Source organism: Mobula hypostoma, chromosome 12, assembly GCF_963921235.1.
Source record: "Mobula hypostoma chromosome 12, sMobHyp1.1, whole genome shotgun sequence".
NCBI classification, from domain to species: Eukaryota; Metazoa; Chordata; class Chondrichthyes; order Myliobatiformes; family Myliobatidae; genus Mobula; species Mobula hypostoma.
The window spans coordinates 14,360,457-14,385,624 of record NC_086108.1 but is presented as its reverse complement, the minus strand read 5'-3'; the positions used below and the strand labels follow the sequence as shown (position 1 = coordinate 14,385,624).

General features: G+C 46.1%; 1 protein-coding gene across 1 annotated transcript in view; it reads right to left on the bottom strand.

The window, feature by feature from the left end:
- The window catches only part of LOC134354620 (probable voltage-dependent R-type calcium channel subunit alpha-1E), a 484,959-nt gene that overhangs the window by 397,771 nt on the left and 62,020 nt on the right, over positions 1–25,168 (bottom strand). Inside the window, exon 3 of the mRNA XM_063063634.1 lies at positions 8,398–8,489. Coding sequence (XP_062919704.1) covers positions 8,398–8,489 — 92 coding nt within the window. The remainder of the gene's footprint in view (positions 1–8,397; positions 8,490–25,168) is intronic.

The window sequence follows — 25,168 nt, the reverse complement described above, 5'->3', positions numbered from 1 at the left end:
AATCCAAGAAAAACAGTAGAATCAATGAAAGATCGAACGCAACAGGATGGGCAAACCACCCCTATGCAAAGGACAACAATCTGTGCAAATACAAAATAAAATACATAAATAAGCATTAAAAATCAAGAACATGAGATGAAGAGTCCTTGAAAGTAAGTCCAAGGGTGTGGGAACATTTCAATGGTGGGGTAAGTGAAGTTATCCCCTGTGGTTCAAGGGCCTGATGGTTGGGGAGTAGTAACTGTTCTGAACCTGGTGGTGTGGGTCCTGAGGCTCCTGTACCACCTTCCTAATGGCAGCAGCAAGAAGAGAGATGGTGCCGTGTTTGACGGTAGCAGCTTCTATGGAGCCAATCAAAGGTGATACTGTCCTTTTTAAACGTACTTTCTCACGATCACAACACCCTGCTGGAGATTAAGATATTAAAGTACCGCAAATCAGTGAGTTGTTCGATGGCAAAGGAGCTGCTGTCTGCGTCAGAGAGGCACCACTGGAGTCACTGCACGAAGGCGGTGTGCAGTCTAACAGCGAGTAATCGTCTTAGTCACTTTCCTTGTAATTGCAAGACCCTGTTGGACATAGTCAATGTGGAATGCTGCAAGTCTGATTCACTGTTTTATTGGTGGACACCAGGGGAGCTGCGTGGCCTTGGTCATAGTGACAACTAGGTCTCAAGCTGTGGTGTCATCTATTTACAGCTGCCCAGGAGAGAGGCGTTGGAGATGGTGCGCTCCACCAGAGGCGGTGTGGTGCTGTGTCTAAGCTGAAGTCAGTGCTGCCCCAGCACCCCGCCCTCCCCCCCCCCCGCACTATGTTTGCTCAGCTGATTGACTAGATTTCTACAAAATTCATGGACAGGGTCCATACAGTAATGGACTATACAGTATTTTTTGTGTGATTGTATTTTACTGAAGCTTGTGCTGTATGTGATGATCAGTACTGTGTTTTGCACCTTGGCCCTGGAGTAACACTGTTTTGTTTGGCTGTATTCATGTCTGGTTGAATGAGCATTAAACCTGAACTTGAACTCAAACTTGGCCTGGGTGGTGGGTGTCCCTGAAGATGGATGATGCTTTCCTGAAATAGCACACTGTATAGATGTGCTCCATGATGGAGAAGGCTGTATCCACTACATTTTGTAGGATTTTCAGTTCAAGGGCTTTGGCATTTCCATACAAGGCCATGATACAACCAATATATTCTCCACCATGCATCTATAGAAGTTTGTCAAAGTTTTAAAGTCATGTTGAATCTTTGCAATACTTTCTTTGTAATGGGCTCAGGACAGATGCTCTGAAATGATAACACAGAGGAATTTAAAGTTGCTGACCCTCTCCACCTCTGATCCCCCGATGAGGACGATAACATGGACCTTCGGTTTTCTCCTCCTGAAGTCAAATGGTCTTACTGATGTTGAGTGAGATCCTGTTGTGGCACCACTCAGCCAGATTTTCAATCTTCCTCCTATACGCTGATTCGTCACCACCTTCCTTTCACTTGGCCAGCAACACTGGTGTCATCAGCAAACTTAAATATGGCGTAGAAGTGTACTTAGCCTCATTGTCATAAGTACAAAGCAAGTAGAGCAGGGGGCTAAGCACAGAGCCTTGTGGTGCACCTGTGCAGATGGAGATCGTGGAGGGGATGTTGTTGCCAATTAGAACTGACTGGGATCAAGGAAATCAAGGATCCAATTGCACAAGGAGGTATTGAGGTCAAGGTCTTGAAACATTGATTAGTTTTGAGGGGATGATAGTATTGAATGCCAAACTGTACTTGATAAAGATCGTCCTGATGGATGCATCTTTGCTGTCCAGATGTTCCAGGGTTGAGTGAAGAGCCCATGAGATGGCATCTGCTGTGGACCTGTTGTGCCAGTAGGCAAATTGGAGTGAATTCAGGTTGCATCTCAGGCAGGAGTTCATACCGTGGCAAGCATTCAGTCCATGATGACAGACGAGAAAAGCTTGTTTATCTCAACAGCCACTTTTGTTGTGACAAGCACAATAACAGTCAGAGCACAATAGCTCAGTGAGAACTAACTCAGTCACATACAGATGGGGGAGGTGATTATTACACACCCAGGCTACATTTCAGGGTGGCACACAAACACACAAGTGAGCAAGGTATAAGCAGAGCTAAAATAAATGAACTTGAGCATCTCATCATGATTCTACTGAACACGCACACCACGAAAGCCTTTTAAAACAAGAACAATAATTAGTGCTGGCCACAAGGAATACTGGGGCAATCTGTCGACCATACCCCCCCGCCCCAGAGCGGCACAATGCCCCCACCTGAGGGGTCAGCCATCCCAGCAACCCCAGAGTCCGCAACAAAGACCTTAAGTCCCGGTGATGGTCGACTCTGCCATCTGGGGCACTCGGGGGTGGCTGTATCCCCACCCCCCAGGGGAGGCACTGTATGATGAGGCAAGAGGCAGGGTAGCCAGAGTGTCACCCCCTTCCCTCAACTTGGCTGCCAAGGGCCGATACGATGGCAGCTGGTCCTGCTGCAGCACAACTGCCGAAAGCTGTGCAGGTAGCCGCGCCTGGTATACTATATCGGAGATGTGGTTGAACACCTCTCCCGGCCCCTTCCAATAGCTTCCAAGTTTGGGAGACAGAGCCTTCTTCCAGGTGGAGCAGTAGACCCATACTTGGGTATGGCCCACACTCCAGCTCATACTGCTCAAGTATGAGCAGTAGACCCATACTCGGTTCCCCACAGTAAAGTCCTGTCCCTGACTGTCGTCATCATAAGCTTATTTTTGACGGCAGCTGGCTGCACTTTGGTTCTGCTGAGCCACAACATGAACAACCCGCAGGTGCCCTCTGAGGTGCTGCAGGTAATCCAACCTGGCGCCCCCTCCCGCCCCCAGGAATCTCTGGCTGGGGAGGGAAACAAACACCCTATCCACCAGCATGTGCAGTTCCCACTCAAACACAAGCACAGCCAGCGTACACCTAGTTTTCTCCTAAACTGCTATCCGGTATGCTAGGGCTAGGTGGTGATTCCAATTGCACTGGTGCTGGCTGACAAGGATGGTAAGCTGTGTAGCCAGGGTCAGTTAAATCATTCCACCAGCCCATCACTTTGCAGATGAAGGGGGTGGTCCACATTTTGGTGATTCCCAGCTGCCTACAGCCCTTGCCAAACACCTGCGCCTCAAAGTTGCACCCTGGTAGCACTGGAGTTCCTCAGGGATGCTGAAGTGGCATAAGAATTCCTCTTCAAGTCTCTCAGTGGTGGTGGTGGCACTCTGGTCCGGGACCCTTATGCCTGTGGCCAATTTGTGAAGTTATCCATGGCCACAAAACGTAGTGGTTTGATATAGCACTGCGCCGATACCCCCATTGCTGACCTCTGCGTCAACAATGAAAAGGTGTGCTGGATTGGGATACACTGGCACTGGGGCCTCGGTGGACACAGTTTGGAGCTGGTCGAAGGTGGCAGTCCAGGTGAAGGGTCTCCCCTTTTGGTGAGCTGATGCAGGGAACTGGCGACAGCAGTGAAGTACTTAATAAACAGGCGGCAGGATGCTGCAAAGCTCAAAGCATTGCCAGAGTGGACCATTCCTTGACCACTGCCACCTTCTCAGGGTCGATCGCCATTCCTTCCGCACTCACCACGCGCCCCAGGAACTTTGTCTGCCGGTGCAGCAGACAGCATTTTGTGGGGTTAGGGCGGAGTTTCGCCTGGCGGACGGCAGCAAAGACCTCTTCCAGGTTCCGCAGAGCATCATTAGAAATGACAGTGTTTACCAGGAGATCGTCCAAATAGATGACACAGCGACTCCGTAGAATGTAAGCCAGCACTCTCTCCACCAGTCTCTTGAATGTGGCTGGGGCGTTACACAGGCCAAACGGCATTTACCCAAAAGTGCCACAGCCCTTGACCAATGGTGAAAGTGGTCTTGGGTCAGACCTCCCGGGACAGAAGCCACTGTGGAGATCGAGAGAGCTGAACCAGGTCAAACCCACGATACAGTCCAGAGCAGCTCAATTCGGGGCAGCGGGTAGGAATCCTTCTGCGTCATGGCACTGAAATGGTGTTAGTCTATGCAGAACCACCACAATCCATCTCGCTTCCTAACCAACACTGCCCGGGGCTGCCCACAGGCTGTCTGAGAGCTTGATGATGCCAGCCGCTCCCAGTACTGATCCACTGCTCCGCTGCCTGGCGTTTGCCAAGGGCCAGGTGATGGGGCAGCAGGCAGATCGGGCAGGTGTCCCCAGTTTTAATGTGGTGTTGGACCAGCTGAGATAGGGTGTTGCCCCCGGCACATCCACATGGGCCCCCCAGTGAGACATCAGGTTCAGCCCAATGATGCTGGAGTCTTGGATATCAGCTAGCCAACCTCGTGCCCTGCTGTGTTTTTCCCCACTGTGATATGCAGTGTTGGCATGTGGCCAAGTGGTTAAAGCGTTCATCTAGTGATTTGAAGGTCGCTAGTTCGAGCCTTGGCTGAGGCAGCGTGCGTGTCCTTGAGCAAGGCACTTGACCACACATTGCTCTGCGATGACACCGGTGCCAAGCTGTATGGGTCCTAGTGCCCTTCCCTTGGACAACATTGGTGGCGTGGAGAGGGGAGACTTGCAGCATGGGCAACTGCTGGTCTTCCATACAACCCTGCCCAGGCCTGTGCCCTGGAATCCTTCCAAGGCGCAAATCCATGGTCTCATGAGACTAACGGATGCCTACAGCTACGCAGCCACCTCTTCCCTCTCATTGCCACACAGTCCATTTAACTAATTATGTGACTTCTAAAACCAACTGGCTGCACCAGTGATGATCTGGTGTGTCATATTAAAGGGGTGAATAATTATGCAATCAATTATTTTGTGTTTATATTTATAATTAATTTTGATCATTTTGTAGAGATGTTTTCACTTTAACACAAAAGTCGTTTTCTGTTGATCAGCGTCAAAAAAGCCAAATTAAATCCACTGTGATTCAATGTTGTAAAATGATAAAGCAAAAACTTCCATGGAGGGTGAATACTTTTTATGGGCACTGAAACTAAAGCCTGCTCGAAGCAGGTGTGTACCTCAGACGACCAAAATGAGAGGTTAAGGTTATCACAGCCAGTTGATCAGCACAGGTCGTTAGTGATCGGCCAGGTACCCCATTTGGGTTGAAAGCTTTCTGTGGGTTCACCCACCTGAAGGATGCTCTCCCATCGGCCTGGGACTGAAATCACAAGAGTCATCACGGGCTGTGGGAGTTTGTGAAGTTCTTCCTTGTTTTGCAGTCAAAGCCAGCATAGAAGGTATTGAGCTCAACAGAGAGAGAAACCTTGTAGTCACCTATGTTGCTTAGTTTCACTTTATAGGAGGTGATATCATTCAACTGCTGCCACGGCTGTCGGTCATCCTTCAGTGATTCAAGTTTGGTCCCGAACCACAGGTGAGATGGCTTTCCAGAGATCATACCAGGACTTCTTGTATCTTACTTGGATGCCAGACCTGAATGCAACTGATCTGGCTCTCAGCAGGTTGTGGATCTCATGGTTCATCCAGGGCTTTGGGTTGGGGAAGACCCTGAATAATTTTGTGGGAACACAGTTGTCTACAACTGCTGCTATAAGGTTAATGACCACTGTGTTGTATTCATTCAGATCCTCTCATGAGTCCTTGATATGGCCCAGTCCATTGACCTGAAGTAATCCCATAACTGCTCCTCTGCTCCCATGCCTCCTCTTTGTTGTTCTTATCTCTGAAGCCTTGCCCTTTAGCCTCTGCCTGTACGCAGGTAAGAGGACAGCCAAGTGTTCAGATTTCTGAAACGCGATCTAGGCACGAACAGTAGGCCCTCCTAATCATAGTATAGAAGTGGTCAAGTGTGTTGGAGCCTCTGGTGCTGCAGGTTATAAACTCATGATAATTAGGCAGAGATTTCTTCAAACAAGTCCTTGACTATATTTGAAATGTGTCAGGAATGACAGTTTACCACTGGTCACAAAAATAACCTTCCACCATCCCTCTGCCTCCTATAACCAAATCACTTTTGGAACCAATTTGCCAACTTGCCTTAGATGCCATGGGCTCTAATTTTTTGAACTAGTCTCTATGCTGGACCTGTCAAAGAGACATGAAGTAAATCAGCATGGAAACAGATCCATTAGCCCATTTCATCCAGGCCAACCATGGTGGCCATCAAGATAGTCCCATTTGCTCTTGCTTGGCCTATATTCCTCTAAACCCTTCCTATCAAATATCTTTTAAATGGTGTTATCGTCCAACATGCCTACTCTCTCCCTATAACTCAGGCCTCAAGCTCTGGCAACGTCCTTGACAATCTTTTCTACACTCTTTGCAGATTAATGATGTCTTCCACTTCACAAGATGAACAAATGCTAATAATGCATAATACTAACAGTGTGGTCTCACTAACATCTTGTACAAATGCAACATAATGCCCCAACTCCTATACTGGATGAGATGCGTTCCTTTCACCCTTTGAGCTTCCACATCCAGTACAGCAGCCTTCATCATTTCCACCAGCTGAAACAAGGTCCCACCACCAGACACATCTTCTCCTCACTACCCCTTTCCACCTTCTGCAGGTACCACTCCCTCCGTGATCCCCTGGTGTTCTCATCCTTCCACACCTCCCCCTCTCTTACCATTGGCACATCCCTCTGCCCTTACTTTTAGTCTTACACATCCTCCCTCATCACCATCCAGGGACCTAAACAGCCCCTCCAGATGAGCTAGATGTGGGAGGATGGCATTCCAACCTCATTACTGCATTCGGTGCACCTGATATGGTCTCCTCCACATTGATGAGATCAACTGCGGACTGGAGGACTGTTTCGCAGAACATTTATGTTCGGTCTGCAAGGATCATCCCAAGTTCTCAGTTGCAGACTATTTCACTTCCCCGACCCATTCCCACACTGACCTGTCCACTCTCACCCTTCCCCACTGTGAGAATGAAGCCCAGCACAAACTAGAGAAACAACTCCTCAAACTCTCCCTGGGTAGGCTACACTGAATTGTCTAGTTTTAGGTAACTCTCACCTCTGGTAGCTTGACTTTCTCTTCTTCTTCTTCCTGTCCTGCCACAACACCCCCCCCCCACTTCAATCCTCCCCCGACTTTCCCATTGTTGTGTCTTTTATCTCAACTCCCCACCTCTGGTTACCCATTGCTGTAATACCAGCAACATTACATACCCACATCTACCCATGGGTAAACAGTCAAAATCTTTCTTCCAAGGTTGAGGTATCAAATATGAGAGAATGTACATTTAAGGAGTGGGAAGAAAGCTTAAAGAAGTTGTGTCAGGGCAAGTTTTATTTTACACAGAAAGTGTGGGTTCCTGGAATGGGCTGCCAGGGTGCTGGTGAAAGCATTAATGATGGTGGTGTTTAACAAGCACATAAATATGCAGGGAATGGAGGGAAAAAGTGAATGTCAGGATGGTGATATTTCAAACTGGATGACAGCCTACCTGGGGGATTGGTGCTGGTACAAGTCACGGTTTCTTTGAACTGTGAAGAGGAGAGTAACAGAATGTTGCAGGATATAAACAGCCTGGTGGAATGGGCAGACATGGCAGATGAATCTGCCACACTGGATCTTTATTCTCAGGATCGTAGGAGAAGGAGAGGTGACATATAATTTTATAAAATCACCTGGGATATCGATGAGCTGGACTGTCATTGTCTTTTCCCCAGACTTGGGATGTCCAAAACTATAAGGCACAGATACAAGATAAGAGTGGAGGGATTTAAAAGAGACCTGAGAGGCAACTTCTTTACACAGATGGCAGTGAACACCAGGAATGAGCTGCCAGAGAAAGTGGTTGAGGTGGATCCTATTGCAAGATTTAAGAGGCATTCGGATAGGTATACGGGGGGGCGGGGGGCGGCTTGGATGATATGGGCTAAATGGGGGCAACAGGGACTGGCAGGAAGGAAACTATGATCGGCATGGACCAGTTGGGCCGGAGTCTGTTTGCATGCTATCTTACCCCAACTCTATAGAGATTAATGTCTAGACATGTGAGGTGTTAGAAAGAATGAGAAGAGGCAATTTGGAATAAACGACACTGTCTAAAGAGGTTCAGGAACAGAACGTCTTTGGGGGGGGTAGTGTGGGAACACAATCATTGAAAGAGGTTGGGTAGGCTTAATCAGGCATACACAAATCTGGGTTTTATCAAGGTACTGAGTATAAAAACAAGGAGATTGTCCTGAACCTTCTGGCCCAACCTCAGCTGGAGTAATGTGTTCTGTTCAGGTCACTTCACAAGGAGGTGAAGCCATGAGAGAGGGTGCAGTACGTATACAGTAAGAGGGCCAGTAGTTACGAGAGAGAAGCTGAGTGCAGATTAGATGGAAATTTATAAAATGTTGAAGATTTCTGATTCCATGAAAAGCAGACTCACTGGGAATCCCAGACACCAGCTTCAGAGGTCGCAGAACACGGACTGCCCTCAGAGTTCGGAGGTTGAAGTGCGTTGCTGCTGTGGCCAGGAGCCTGGAAGGAAAAAGGAGAGAGTTGGGCTGTGACCTTGGGATTAGGAAGAGAACTCACACTGCTCCACCACACCTCAACCAGTTAATTGTGCTGCTGTGAGAACAGGCAGTCCCAGGTAATGGCAGGGCTTCATTCCTGAGAACTGTCTGTCAGTTGGAAATGAACACAGCATATGGAGAGGACCACAGGAAGAGCTGTATCAGCAGAGCAAGGCGTGGGAAAAGTGGCTATCAGCAAGTCTCACTAACATATTGAGTATGTCTGCTCAATGGTACCTGCTCTGCTCAGCTGGGCTTTGTATGTCAGGGCTTCCCATAAGTCAGGAACTTGTAATCCAGAGAGGACCTGGACTTGAATGAGTTAACATAACAACATTACACAGAAGGATTGCACTGTCAGGTAGTGAACTTCTGTTCCCATACAACAACAGCCATTGAATATGTCACCTGGGTACCAGCATTATCAGCTGATTAAAGCTCAAGGTAAACTTATTATCAAAGTATATACACACAGTGACCTCTTCATTAAGTACAGGAATAACCATGCATTACCACAGTAGTGTACAGGAATATACTTAATAAAGTGGGCACTGAGTGTATGTTCGTAGTTTTCTGCTGCTGTAGCCCAACCAAGATTCATCATGTTGTGTGTTCAGGGATATTTTTCTGCACACTACTATTGTAACGCATGGTTATTTTGAGTTATTGTTGCCTTCCTTCAGCGGCTACTCTCCTCTGACCTCTCTCATTAACAAGATATTTTTGCACACAGAACTCCTGCTCACTGAATTTTTTTTTTTGTTTTTTGCACCATTCCCTGTAAACTCTAGAGACTGTTATATGTAAAAATCCCAGGAGATCAGTAGTTTCTGAGAGACCCAAACCACCCTATCTGGCACCAGCAATTATTCCATGTTAATTCCCCATTCTGATGTTAGGTCTGAACAACTGAAGCACTTTACCATGTTTACATGCTCTTATGCATTGAGTTGCTGCCACATGATTGGCTGATTAGATATTTGCATCAATGAACTAGTATACAGGTGTACCTAATAAAGTGGCCACTGAGTGTATTTTTGTTGGGAACGGATGCTGCTTATTGACTATAGCTCAGGGTTTACCGCCATCATTCTTACAGTCCTGATCAAAAAGCTACAGAACCTTGGCCTCTATACCTCTGCAACTGGTTCCTTGAATTCCTAACTGGAAGACCACCATCTGTGCTGATTCAAAATAACATCTCCACCTTGTTGATAATCAACACTGGCACAACTCCCACTGCTTATCCCACTGCTCTACTCCCTCCATTCCCATGTCTGTGAGGATAGGCATAGCTCAATTGCCAGCGATAAATTTGCTGATGATACACTATTGTTGGCAGAATTTAAAATGAAATGAGAGGGCGCAAAGGAGTGAGATATACCAGTCAATTGAGTGGTGTCGTAGCAACAAACTTGCACTCAACAACAGCAAGACCAAACACCTGGTTGTGGACTTAAGAAAGAGTAAGTCAAGGGAACAGAAACCAATCCTCACAGAGGGATTAGAAGTGGAGAGACTGAGCGATTTCAAGTTCCTGGGTGTCAATATCTCTGAGGACGTAACCTGGATGCAACATATTGATGCAGCTAGACAGCATTTATACTTCAATGAGAGCTTGAAGAGATTTTGTATGTCACCTGAAACACTCCAAAACATCTACAAAAGTACTGTGGAGAACATCCTTACTGACTGCATCACCGTCTGGTATGGGGGTAGGGGGTGGGGCAACTGCACAGGACCAAGGTAAGTTGCAGAAAGTTGTAGAATTAGTCAGCTCCATCATGGGCACTAACCTCCATAGTATCCAAGACATCTACAAGGAGTGGTGCCTCAAGAAGGCGGCGTGCATCATTAAGGACCCCCATCACCCAGTACATGCCCAATTCTCATCGTTACCAGCAGGAAGGAGGTACAGGAGTCTGAAGGCACACACTCAGAAATTCAGGAACAGCTTCTTCCCCTCTGCCATCTGATTTCTGAATGGACATTGAACCCATGAAAACAGCTCACTACTTCTTTATTTCTATTTTTGCACTACTTAATTTAACTATTTAATATACATATACAGATACTAATTGTAATTCTGTTTTTTCTATATTTATCATGTATTGCATTGTACTACTGCTGCAAAGTTAACAAATTTCACACCATATGCCAGTAATATTAAACCTGATTCTGATCTCTTGTGACTAGACCCCACTGCTAAAGGGCCTGTTCCCTTCCTCCACTGGGCTCCACTCCACCCAGAGCTGCAAATCCCATTCGAACAGTGAGGGATGCCTGACCATAACCACTACTATCACTCCACCTCCTAGAGATTCCTCAACCCCATGGGAAGCGGGTGGCACTCTCGGCATTGTTGATCGTCCGGTGGGCCGACAGGCCCCCTGGGATAGGCCCATTCCAACACTCCGTGCAGCCCAGCAGGGCACAGGCTTCCCTAACTTCTGCCCATACCTGTCTCCCAGCTTTCCCAGTTCCTTAGCGGAGAACACTCAGATGGTAGTCATCTCAGTGAGACCCACGGTGTTATCCTCCCCAGATCCTTCTCTCCCAGTCTGCTGCTCTTCCTCATCCTGTTCCATAGAAGCTGGAGGGACTAAAATCTGGCAGCCCCCTACCTGGTCTGGGACTGTGTGGTGACCGATCTGGCCTGTAATGCAAATGGGGAAGGGCACTCACTCAGAGGAGGATCCCCAAGACTCTCTTCCCATCCTTACCATCTAACTAAATGTTCCCGTCCTTCATCCACGTGTTGGGTTTTGCTCCTGGCAACATCAGCTCTTGCACCTTAATGAGGTCCAGATGCAAATTAGACCTTCGAATACCCTCTAACTGTTGCACCTTCACTAGCCAACAGGCCACCTCTAGGCTCTTACCTTCTAACTCCCTGGCCCGGGTCTGCACTGCCCAGGGACCTCTCCTGTGGTCACACATTGCTGGTTTATTGATTCCATTGCCTTCTTCAAACTATCTACTTTTTTCTCCTTTTGTGAGATTATCTCCTGCTGCTGCCACAGTACAGCAGTGAGAAGGCATCCCTCCGGCTCCCCTGCCTCTTGGGGAACCCTGGCTTATTATGTACAGACATGATGTGGTGTTCGATTTTCACCCCTTAGACCATCTATGGGCATCCTATAGTCTGCCAATGGGTAGGTGACTCCCAAATCCCCCACCATCATTGGTCCATCCAAGAACTCAGCTCTCCTCTTACCAGGGGTTCTCTCTCTAAGTTTTCCTTCCAAAGATACTTACGTTCTGTTCAAACACCGAACCCTGCTTGCAGCGCGAATTGTTGTGAGAAACCACGCTTGTCGGCTGGGTGGGTGGGGACAGAAGAAACTTACTACCAGTAAGTAAGTTAACTATTTATTTACAGGACAAGATAGACACTAAACGTTTCAAGCTAAACTTGGTTGCAGATACTTACCTAAGCTGTGTGCACGAAGTAGCAGGACAAAACAGACACTAAATGTAAACACAGTGGCAAATACTTATTTAGAGTGTACGCCTGGGCCATCTGCACTGCAGCACACCTCCACTATCCAGTGTTTCCATGGCACCCTCGTCTACCTGGTCCTCGGCAACTCGAGTAGAAAGGAGCCCGCTTGGTTACTGCACACTAGATATAAACCCTACTGACACTGTGAGCTAAATGGAAGCTAGTGGGAGGGGAGGCAATGCTCCTGACACAGACCAGTCCTCACCTCCCAAGGGACAGCGGTTTTCGATGAGCAGGTAAGGTAAGACACATATTGTAACAAGGAGGGAGACTAAAAATATGCAACAATCTCTCAATCAGCATCAGCAAAACCAATGGGTTAGTAATCGACTAAAGGAGAAAGAAGCTGGAAGTCTACGAGAGGGTCAGTAGCTTAAATTCCTTGGCATTAACATATCAAAGAATCTGTTCTGGGACCAGTACATGCAAAGAAGGCGCGGCTACACTTCAGTTTTCTTGGAAGTTTGCATAAACTTTGGAATGTCACCAAAAACTTTGATATATTTCTATAAATACACAGTGGACAGTATCCTGACTGGTTGCATCACAGCTTGGTACCACTGCCCAGTCCATCACGGGCAAAGCCCTCTTCACCACAGAATACACTTATATGGAGTGCTGCCACAAGAAAGCAGCGTCCATCTTTAAAAATCTCCACCATCAAGTCTATCTTCACTTCTCGCTACTGCCATTGGGCAGGAGGTACAGGAGCTTTAGGTCCCACAACACCAGGCTCAGGAACAGTTATTACCTTACGATCATCAGGCTCCTGACCTGGCATGGATAACTTTATTGACCACAACTCTACAGCCTACACTCCCACTTTCAGGGACCCTTTACAACTTACGTTCTCAGTATTACAACTCCTGTCGCCAGTATTATGTTTTATTTGCATAGTTTGTCCTTTTATATTTTTTGTTTGTCAGTCTTTGTTTATGTATAGTTTTCCTAAATTATATTGTTCCTGTAAATTATTCTTCCTGTAAATGCCGCACAAAAATTAATCTCAAGGTAGTATATGGTAACATAGACACTCCAGTATTACTGCAGTTGTACGAGGGCTTGGTGAGACCACACCTGGAGTATTGTGTGCAGTTTTGGTCCTCTGAGGAAAGACATCCTTGCCATAGAGGGAGTTCAAAGAAGGTTCACCAGATTGATTCCTGGGATGGCAGGACTTTCATATGATGAAAGACTGGATGAACTAGGCTTATACTCGTTGGAATTTAGAAGATTGAGGGGGGATCTAATTGAAACATATAAAATCCCAAAGGGATTGGACAGGCTAGATGCAGGAAGATTGTTCCCGATGTTGGGGAAGTCCAGAACGAGGGGTTACAGTTTGAGGATAAAGGGGAAGCCTTTTAGGACCAAGATTAGGAAAAACTTCTTCACACAGAGAGTGGTGAATCTGTGGAATTCTCTGCCACAGGAAACAGTTGAGGCCAGTTCATTGGCTATACTTAAGAGGGAGTTAGATATGGCCCTTGTGGCTAAAGGGATCAGGGGGTATGGAGGGAAGGCTGGTGCAGGGTTCTGAGTTGAATGATCAGCCATGATCATACCGAATGGCGGTGCAGGCTCGAAGGGCCGAATAGCCTACTCCTGCACCTATTTTCTATGTTTCTATGTTTTCTATGTAAATATTTGTATCGTTCAGGCGATCTAAGGCCGTGTGAGAGCCATTGACTCCAGCCTTCTGACTCAAAGTAGTCCTGTAAGCGTTCCTGCGCCTCCCCTGGCCATACCTTCTTGGCTCTTGCTACTGATCTATCATAACAGTGACTTCTCCACCAGAGGATCATAGGTTAACTTCAACCATTTCGAGTCACGCTGCCCAGCAATCCCTCATTTTAATCCAAGCCTTATCACAGGACAGTTGACAATGACCAATTTATCTACCAACCATCAGTGACAGGAATTGAACCCGGGTCGCCTGTACTGTAAACGTTGTGCACAACCTACAGCACCACCCTTATTTAGTTAAAGTGGCAGCACACGATCTAAAGGGAATGGTGCTGCCCTTCTTGGGACAAGCGATAGACAGATGCTGCCATCTGATTATTGGAGGAATTAGAGTAGATGGGGGAGGGTCCCCGTAGTCGATTGCCTTGGAATGGAGGGCCTCGCATGACTCGTGAAGAACTGTATCTGGCATTGCTCAGAGCCAGGTTCCCAAAGGAGCAAGTAAATTGTGTTCCCACTCCCACCCTCTGTGCCATCTGGAGGGAACACTGCCCAGAGAAGAGAGGTCAGGAGGCCACTAAGTGGGAAGGGTCATTCTTCAAGCCCTCTACCAATAAGGGCGCCTTCTGTCCTCCACAGGATTCCCTTTATCCTTCACTGAAATGAATTTGCAGGAGCTCTTATATTTTAAGAGGGCTACACTTCATGGCTGAGTGAATGAATTAAGTCCCTTTGTTCTTTGGTAAATGTGCTTAAGTTTTCCACTGTGGAAATTAATTGTTTGTTCTATGTTTTTCAGTTACTTGCAAAGGGTCTGCAGGAAGGGAAACATGGACATGGATAATATGTTTGGCACTCTGTGGCTGCTCCACATCCCCAACCACACAGAAGCCGAAGGGCTGACCAAGCGAAGGACAGGCTGCAGAAACAGCTGATTAAGTAATTGACTCCCACCCACACCCTTCAGGGGTGAGGAGTGTGCTGTTACAGACAGCAGACAAAGTGAACTCCCGGCCAGCAGCCCGGGGGTGGGGGTGGGGGGGGCCACCAGGGCTCAAGTAGGTTGTAGCACGCAGAGACCGGGGAATACAGGATGGGTGGTGTTACTGGGGCAACAGGGGATAGTCTGTCAAAATACCCTGCAGCTAACCAGGAGGGAGTGAGTTTGTGTCTTCCTGCATTACAGAAATGCAGAAATCAAAGGATGGGAATAAAGGGATCCTATTCTGTTTGGTTGTCGGTTACTAGTGGTGTTCGCAGGGGTCGGTGTTGGGGCTGCTTCTTTTTACAATGTATATCGATGATTTAGATTATGGATTAAATGGTCTTGTGGCTAAATTTGCGGATGACACCAAGATAGGTGGAGGAGCAGGAAGTGTTGAAGAAACGGAAAGGTTGCAGAGAGACTTGGTCAGTTTAGGAGAGTGGGCAAAGAAATGGCAGATGAGATACAATGTTGAGAAATATATTGTTGTACATTTTGAAAGAAGAAATAATCAGGCAGATTGTTATTTAAATGGGGAGAAAATTCAAAAATCGGAAGTGCAAATGGACTTGGGGGTCCTCGTGCAGGAAACCCTAAAGGTTAACCACCAGGTTGGATCGGCAGTAAGGAAAGCGAATGCTATGTTGGCATTCATTTCAAGAAGAATAGCATATAAGAGTAAGGAGGTGTTGATGTGGCTCTATGGGGCACTGGTGAGATCTCATCTGGAATACTGTGTGCAGTTTTGGGCCCCTTATCTTAGAAGGGATGTTCTGATGTTCGAGAGAGTTCAGAGAAGATTTACAAGGATGATTCCTGGAATGCAGAGGCTAACATATGAGGAGCGTTTGTTGGCTCTTGGACTGTATTCATTAGAGTATAGAAGAATGAGAGGGGATCTCATAGAAACATTTCGAATGTTGAAAGGGTTGGACAGAGTAGATGTGGAAAGGCTGTTTCCTTTGGTGGGTGAGTCCAGGACAAGAGGCCACAGTCTTAGAATTAGAGGGTACCAATTTAAAACAGAGATGAGGAGAAATTTTTTTAGCCAGAGGGTCGTGGATTTATGGAATTCGTTAACACATACAGCTGTGGAGGTCCGATCACTAAGGGTGTTTAAGGAGGAGGTTGATAGGTATCTAATTAGTCAGTGTATCAAGGGATATGAGGAAAAAGCCGGAAATTGGAACTAGATGGGAGAATAGTTTAGCTCATGGGGGAGTGGCGGAGCAGACTCGATGGGCCGAATGGCCTACTTCTGCTCCTTTGTCTTGTGATCTTGTGAAAGGCAAAGTGATGGATGCTTACAGGAGTGGTAACGATGGTGGTCAGAGGGAGATCCTATCAACATTCCTATGGATGGCGTATGAGAATACAAACCACACTTAAACTTCAGACTGTTAAGTCTGCATGAAGGTACTATCACACGCTGCAGAAGGCTAGTACTGATCTCCTTTAATGACGAAGAACAGAACAGCTGGAGAAACTTGTCCAGCTTCCCCAGCTTTGCCATTCTGTCTTGGGGGAAACCAGGAAGAAGCAGTCCATTTCAGTCAACCTCGCCCCACAGGGAATAGCCCTAAATAACTGAGGTTTCAGTAACCCTGGTGGAGTAAGTGAATTAAGGGCTGTCTAATTGTCTAATCCCAAGGTCCCGATTTGGAGAATGACGCTCTGCCAACAGGGAAGGGGAAGGAGTGCTAGTGCAAGGGGTATGATGACCACAGGGCCAACCAATCAGTTGGGCACAGTGAGTATGAACAGGACCAGTATTCTGGGATGACTGCGTCAACACCGAATGGTGACATGAAGGTGGGCACTTCCAGGACTCTAAACTAGATATGTTGTGCCTGGGCCAGGCTGTCCTGGGAACTGATATGCATGGCCTCTGTGATGGATGCACTGAGAAGACGGTTGTTTTGGATGGTGGTCTTACAAAACCAGGTGGCCTTGGACCACCTGCTCGCAGAGAAAGGTGGCACCTGTGCTGTGACTGGTCAGAAGGGCTGCATCTACAACCCTGACAAAGACGGTGAACATTACACACATAGCTGATTGTATCCAGCAGTCAGTAAATAAGTCACTTGTGGAGGGCTAGCTCTGTAACTACTGTACCCTGGGGGAAAGGCAGTGGTCCTTTGGTAGGTTACCGTAAAACACTGCGTAGTAACTGGTGGACTGATAATTCTGGGTAGTATTGTGTTATGTTTCATGTGTAGTATAGTGGGGTGTCTATGGGGGTTATATTAGCCTACAGGCTGAGCATGTTGTGACTTTAATTTAGCTGTTCATTGAAAGTGGGGATTGGTCCATGTAAGGAGCACTTCAGCCCTTCCCACTAGCTTCCAGTTAGCTGATGATTTCACAGCACCAATAGGGTTTAAATCTCGTGTGTGGTAACCATGTTGTTTCTATTCCTCTCGGTTCACCATGGACCAAGTAAATGAGGGTGCTGCTGAAACGGTAGACAGTGGTTGGTTTGCTGCAGTGGAGAGGGCCTGGGCACACACTTTAAATAAGTATTCGCAGTGTGTATGTACGTTTAGTGTCCGTTTTGTCCTGCTACTTCGGGCATTCAGTATCTGTAACCGAGTTCAGCTTTAATGTTTAGTGTCTGTTGTGTCTTGTAAATAAATAGTTAACCTACTTACCGGTAGTGAGTCTCTTCTGTCTCCACTCATTGAACCTGCGAACAACACACCATAAGTCAATTCGTCACCTATTCGTTTTGGTTTGGCCAAGTGTTATCAGCAACCTTAAATACAGCATTCAAGCTGCACTTAGTCACACATTAGGTATAAAGTTAGCAAAGCAGGAGGCTAAGCGGATAGCCTTGGGGTGCACCTGTGTTGATGATGATCGGAGGAGAGATGTTGCCAGTCTGTGGTTTGCCAGTGAATAAATAGAAGATCCAGTTGCATGGGGGAAGGTGTTGAAGCCAATGTCTTGGAGCTTAGTGATGAATTTTGAGAGGATGATAGTGCTGAATGTTGATCTGTAGTCAATGAAGAGCATCTTACTGTATACATCTTCAATGTCCAGGTGTTCTGAAACTGAGTGAAGTCAATAACATGGTATCTGCTGTGGACCTATTATGACAGTAGGCAAATTGGAGCGGATCCAAGTCACTTCTCAGGTAGAAATTAATACGCTTAATCAACCTCTCAAAGCACTTCATCATAGTAGACTTAAGTGCTACTGGATACAACCATTGAGGCAGATTACTAGAATCTTCCTGGGCACAGGTATACTTGAAGTCTGCTTGAAGTAGAAGGATGCCTCAGACTGCCAAAGCAAGAGGCTGAGGATGTCCATAAACACTCCAGCCAGTTGATTAGCACGGGTGTTCAGTACTCAGCTAGGACGCTGTATGGGCCAGATGCTTTCCATAGATTTACCCACTTGAAAGATGCTCTCACGCTGGCCTCAGAGACCGAGGTTTCAAAGGTAGATTTAATGTCAGAGAAATGTATACAATATACATCCTGACAACACACATCAAAGTTGCTGCTGAACGCAGCAGGCCAGGCAGCATCTCTAGGAAGAAGTACAGTCGACGTTTCAGGCCGAGACCCTTTGTCAGGACTAACTGAAGGAAGAGCTAGTAAGAGAGTCCTGACGAAGGGTCTCGGCCTGAAACGTCGACTGTACTTCTTCCTAGAGATGCTGCCTGGCCTGCTGCGTTCATCAGCAACTTTGATGTGTGTTGTTTGAATTTCCAGCATCTGCAGAATTCCTGTTGTTTGCGTAAAATACATCCTGAAATGCTTTTTCTTCACAACCATCCATCAAAACAGAGGAGTGCCTCCAAAGAATGAATGACAGTTAGATGTTAGAACCCCAAAGTCCCCCCCCAGCTCCCCTCCTTCCCGCGTGTAAGAGGCAGCAAGCAACAATCCCCCCCACTCTCCCCAACAAAAAAAAGCATCAGCACCCGCCACCAAGCACTCAAGCGTGAGCAAAGACACAGACTTGCAGTACTCCAAAGACTACATTGTTCACCCAGCATTCAACATACCACAGGCTCTCTCTCTCCCTATTAAGGGAGAAAGAGGTGTCTCCGTTTCACAGGGTCGTCACAAGCAGTGGGGGTTTGTGAAAGAGCCTCCACCTTCTGTTCGCCAAAGCAAGCATAAAAGGCATTGAGCTTATCTGGGAGTGAAACCTTGCTGAACTTAGTGCTAACACGAGGAATTCTGCAGATGCTGGAAATTCAAGCAACACACATCAAAGTTGCTGGTTAGCACAGCAGGCCAGGCAGCATCTCTAGGAAGAGGTACAGTCGACGTTTCGGGCCGAGACCCTTCGTCAGGACTAACTGAAGGAAGAGCTAGTAAAAGATTTGAAAGTGGGGGGGGGGGAGATCCAAAATGACAGGAGAAGACAGGAGGGGGAGGGATGGAGCCAAGAGCTGGACAGGTGATTGGCAAAAGGGATATGAGAGGATCATGGGACAGGAGGCCCAGGGAGAAGGAAAAGGGAGAGGGGGGAAAAACCCAGGGGATGGGCAAAGGGTATAGTCAGAGGGACAGAGGGAGAAAAAGGAGAAAGAGAGAGAATCTGCGTAAGACTGGGAGATCGTTTTGCTGAAAGCAGGATCTCCCAGTGGCCACACATTTTAATTCCACATCCCATTCCCATTCTGCTATGTCTATCCACGGCCTCCTCTACTATAAAGATGAAGCCACACTCAGGTTGGAGGAACAACACCTTATATTCCGTCTGGGTAGCCTCCAACCTGATGGCATGAACATTGACTTCTCTAACTTCCGCTAATGCCCCACCTCCCCCTCGTACCCCATCTGTTATTTATTTATATAGAAACATTCTTTCTCTCTCTCTCTCCTTTTTCTCCCTCTGTCCCTCCGACTATACTCCTTGCCCATCCTCTGGGTTTTCCCCCCTCCCCCTTTTCCCTTTCCCTGGGCCTCCTGTCCCATGATCCTCTTGTATCCCTTTTGCCTATCACCTGTCCAGCTCTTGGCTCCATCCCTCCCCCTCCTGTCTTCTCCTATCACTTCAGATCTCCTCCCCCCCTCCCACTTTCAAATCTCTTACTAGCTCTTCCTTCAGTTAGTCCTGATGAAGGGTCTCGGCCTGAAACGGCGACTGTACCTCTTCCCAGAGATGCTGCCTGGCCTGCTGCGTTCACCAGCAACTTTGAGGTGTGAACTTAGTGCTGCTTGGTTTTGCTTTGTGTGAGGTGATGCCGTTCAAGCTCTGCCACAGCTGTCCAACATCTCTCTGTGATTCTATATTAGTTTGAAATTGCCCCTTTGCATGTGAGGTGGCCTTCCAGAAGTCATACTTGGACCACTTGTACTTTCCTGGACTTCCCAGATCTGAACGCCACAGATCTAGCCTTCAGCAAATTTTAAATCTCTTAGGACATCCAGGATTTCTTTTTGGGGAAGATTTTGAATGATTTTCTGGGGACAACCATGCTTGTCATTCAGGTCCCCTGATGAGTGCTTGAACATGGATAAGTCCACGACTCAAAGACACTTCTCTGCCTTTCATGACACCTCTTTGTTGTCTTTATGTCTGGTGCCTTGCCCTTTGGTCTCTGCTTATATACAGGTAGGAGGAAAACAGCTAATTAGTCAGATTTCCTGAAACGCAGTCGGAGGATGGAATAGTGGCATTCTTGATGATAGTGTAGCAGTGGCCTCTGGTACTCTAGGTCACGCGCGGATGGTAATTGAACCGATATTTCTTCAACCACAAACGAGAGAAAATCTGTAGATGCTGGAAATCCAATACAGTCAATGTTTCAGGAAGGGTCCTGTTGAAGGGTCTTGGCCCAAAATGTTGACAGCACTCTTTTCCATAGATGCTGCCTGGCCTGCTGAGTTCCTCCAGCATTTTGTGTGAGTTGCTCAGATATTTCTTCAAAGTAGCCAGAATGAAGTCTCTGGCAAGAATCAGAATCAGGCTTTTTTTTTTATCACTGACATATATTGTAAAATCTGTTGCTTTATAACAGCAATATGTGTATACATCAAATACATTGTTAGTTACAAGAAGAAATAAATTGCATACAAAAAATAAACAAGTAGAGCAAAAAAAGAGCAAAATGGTGAGATAACATTCACGGTTTCATGGACCACTGAGAAACCTGATGATATAGCAATCTTGCCCTTATGTGCTCTATTTTGCTTTCCAATGACTGCATATTGGCCAGGAGGATGCTAGAGAGTGAGGGTCGTTTCCCCCACTGCTTCACTCTGGCCTGAGGACCCCTCTGGTGTCCTTGTTTCTTGAGTCGCTGACAGACACCTGCTCGCTTCCAGGTGCCACAACTGCATTTCAGAGACTAAAGCTTGGCAAGTCCTTCAGACTCATTCAGAACTAAGACAGTTCAAGAGTGCATTTCTTAAAGGGAAATTACAGGCTGCAAAAGGATGTACAGTACATCTAGTACTTTCTCTGTGAGCTGCCCGCAAAATGCACTGGCACTGCATACTGCCAGTCTTATTTTATTGCTATTTATACTACTTTTTATTATTGTCATTTGAAAGAGTAAATAGTGAGACTTATATATTAACCAAACTGAGAGTGAGACTCAAATATTTTATGAATATTAATAAAATATTATATAGTCAAGCAGCTGGGGGTAATTTTCCTGGTACATTGATTCAAGGAGATCAGATGATTTTCATACAGAATGAAACATAATTACAACTGGCTTCCCAAAGCTTCCTAGAGCTGATAAAGTGTTTTACTGACAGCAGACAAGAGTACATTGTTGGCGCCATATAGCCAATTTGCACATAGACATTTTAACAGGCAGCAATTGCACAATCACCATGTGTAATCACCACAAAATTATTGGCATTTGCTAGCATAATGGTGTAAAACCAAACACTAAGTTCTTGAGCTCACAATTGTCATGCTATTAACTGCAAAACTGAGGAAAATCTACATTGACTGATGAATGAACGTTGACCACAATGGGAGGGCAAGAACCACTACTCCTTTTCAAAACAGTCCTTATAGAGCATGGAAACAGGACCGTCAGCCCAATTGATCCACACCAACCGGAACATTCTCATGCTACTCCCATTTGCCTGCATTCGGCCCAAACCATTCAAGTTCCCCCATTCCAGATACCTCCCCGATAGAGTCTCAAATCTTGCAATTGTACCTGCCTTGACCACTTCCACTGGCAGAAAACTCCAAGTATTCACTACCCTCTGTGTAAAGAAGTTGCCTGTCAGGACTGTTTTAAACCTCTCCACTCCTATCTTGTATCTGTGCCCTCTAGTTTTGGATACCCTAGGTCTGGGGAAAAGACTTTGACTGTCCATCTTATCCATACCCCACACGATTTTATAGAATTCTCTTTATTCTCCTGCACTCCAAAGAATAAATATAAAGCCAGCATGGACAACCTCTCCCTGAACTCAGGCTCTTGAGTCCAAGCAGCATCCTTGTAAATCACTTCTGTACCCTCTCTAGCTTGATAATGTTTTCCTATAACAAGGTGACCAAAACTTAATGTCTCCACTCCTAAACAATGTCCTGATAAATGAAAAACAGCATGCTACTGCATTCTTCCCCACTCTGTTGACTTCTGAATCTGCATTCAGCAAACTGTGCAGTTGTACCTCAGTGTCTCACTATTCCACAACACTTGTCAATGGCCAGACATTCATTCATTTCAATGTTCAAGATGCTTCAACTCACCCTTATTTACCTTAGAATCTATTTGCCGTTCCTCAGGCCATTAGAGTACCTCAGCACCAGAAACAGACTCTTCAGCCCATCTAGTCAGTGCCAAACTGTTATTCTGCCTAGTTCTATCTACTTGCACATGGACCAGAGCTCTTTCTCACTACCTCCCAACCATGTGCATTTCTAAACTTCTCTTAATTGTTGAAATTGAACTTGCACCTATTACTGGTAGCTTGTTCCTCACTTTCACCACCCTCTGAGTGAAGTTGTTTCCACTCATGTTCCCCTTAAATATTTCCACTTTCACCCTAAACCTATGACCTCTAGTTCAAGACTTACCCTACCTGAGTGGAAAAAACCTGCTTGCATTTACCACAGCTATACCCTTCATCATTTTGTATATCGCTTTCGAAGCTTTCCTCATTTTCCTATGCTCCTGGGAATAAAATTCTCAGATTAAGTAACTCAGATCTTCAAGTCTAGGAAACAACCTATGTAAATATTCTCTGTATTCGTTTAATCTTATTTACATGTTTCCTATAACACAGTACTCCAAATAAGGCCTCACCAATGTCTTGTACAACTTCAACATAACAACCAAATTCTTGTACTCAATACTTTGATCCAACATAGCAAAAGCTTTCTTTATGACCTGTAATTACATTTTCAATGAGTTATGAATTGTATTCCCATATCCCTCTGTTCAACCACACACTTCAGTGCCCTTTCATTCACTGTGTCAGTCCTATGCTGGTTTGTCCTCCCAAAGTGCAGCACCTCTGCCATTTTTCCAGCTGGTCCAGACCCCGCTGCAAGCTTTGATAGCCTCCTCACTGTTCACTACACCCCAATCTTGCTGTTATCCACAAATTTCCATCTCTCTTATCTATTCAAGTTGTTTGCAATTCGTTGTTACCTGCTTCACTATCACTTTGGCCCACGATGTTGTACTGACCATTTAACCTACGATCAACCTAACTCTTCCCTCCCACATAGACCTCCAGTCTCCTTTCATCCACGGTCATAGAAAACTACAACACAGAAACAGGCCCTTTGTCCCATCTACTCCATGTTGAACCATGTAGACTGCTTAGTCTCATCGACCTGCACCAGGATCATAGCTTTCCATACCCCTCCCATCTTACCCAAACTTCTCTTAAACATTGAAATCGAAATCACATCCACCACTTGTGCTGGCAACTCGTTCCACACTCTCACCATCCTCTGACAGAAGTAGTTTCCCATCATGTTCCCCTTAAACATTTCACCTTTCACCCTTAACCTATGACCTCTAGTTGTAGCCTCTCAGTGGAGAATCCCTGCTTGTATTTACCTTATCTATGCCTCTTTATCAAATCTCCCTCTCAATCTACTATGTTCTAGGGAATAAAGTTCTAACCTTTTAACCTTTCTAACCTGAGTTCCTTATAACTCAGGTCCTCCAGTCCCAGCAACATCCTTGTAATTTTTTTCCGTACTCTTTTAACCTTATTTACATCTTTCCTGTAAGTAGGTGACCAAAACTGTACACAATATTCCACACTAGGCCTCATCAACACCTTATGCAACTTCAAGATAACATTCCATCTCCTGTACTCACTGCTTCTATTATGAATGCCAATGTGCCAAAAGCTTTCTTTATGACCCTATGTGATGCCTGTATTCTCAGATCCCTTTGTTCTACCACACTCCTCAGTGCTCTACCGCTAACCCAGGCTGGCCCTCCCAATGTGCAATACCTGCCCACTGACACTTTTAACCCATTTTTCCAGCTGTTCTAGGTCCTGCTGTCAGCTTTGATCGTCTTCCTTGCTATCCATTAAAATTGGTGGCATCTGTAAATTTGCTGATCCAGTTAACCACATTATCATGACAAACACAACAGACCCAGCACTGATCCCTGCGACACTCCACTAGTCACAGCCCTCCAGACAGAGAGGCAACTGTCTGCTACCACTCTCTGACTTCTCCCTTAAAGCCAATGTCTAATCCAATGTCTAACACATCATGTTGAATGCCAAGCGACTGAACCTTCTTGACCAACCTCTCATGTGGGTCCTTGTCAAATGCCCTGCTGAAGTCCATGCAGACAACATCCACTGCCTTGCCTTCATCAATTTTCCTGGTAACCTCCTTGAAAAACTCATATTTTCTTCTACCACCACCCCTATTAGCATGTTCCATACACTTAACCACTCTGTGTAAAAAAAACCTAATTCTGACATCCCCTCTACACTTTCCTCCAGATTTTAATATTTTGGCCCCTCATTTTAGCCATTTCTGCCTTGTGAGAAAAGCCCACGGGCCACGACTGTCCACTATGGCTCTTATCATTTTGTACACCTCTATAGAGTCACCTCTTATCCTTCAGCGCTCCAAACAGAAAACCCCTAGCTCACTCAACCTATCCTCATAAGACCCTAATTTAGCCAATTCTGAAACCACCTCACCAGTTCACCCTGAATCCCACATAATGCAACCTTCCAGATCATAGAGACAACGTCCAATGCCCTACCTTCATCTATCCCCTTAAATAACTCTGAAAAACTCCAAAGCATTCAAGCTTGACCTTCCATGCACAAAATCATGCTGATTATTCCTGATCAGGCCCTGACTACCTGAGTGATGGTAAATATTGTCCCTCAGATTTCCCTGCTGTAACTTCACAACAACTGGCCTGTCATTGCTACTGTTCTTGAACAACATTAACCACCCTCCAGTATCTGGAAGTTCACCAGTGGCTAATGAAGAAGTAAATATCTCTATAAGCACCTCTGCAATTTCTTCT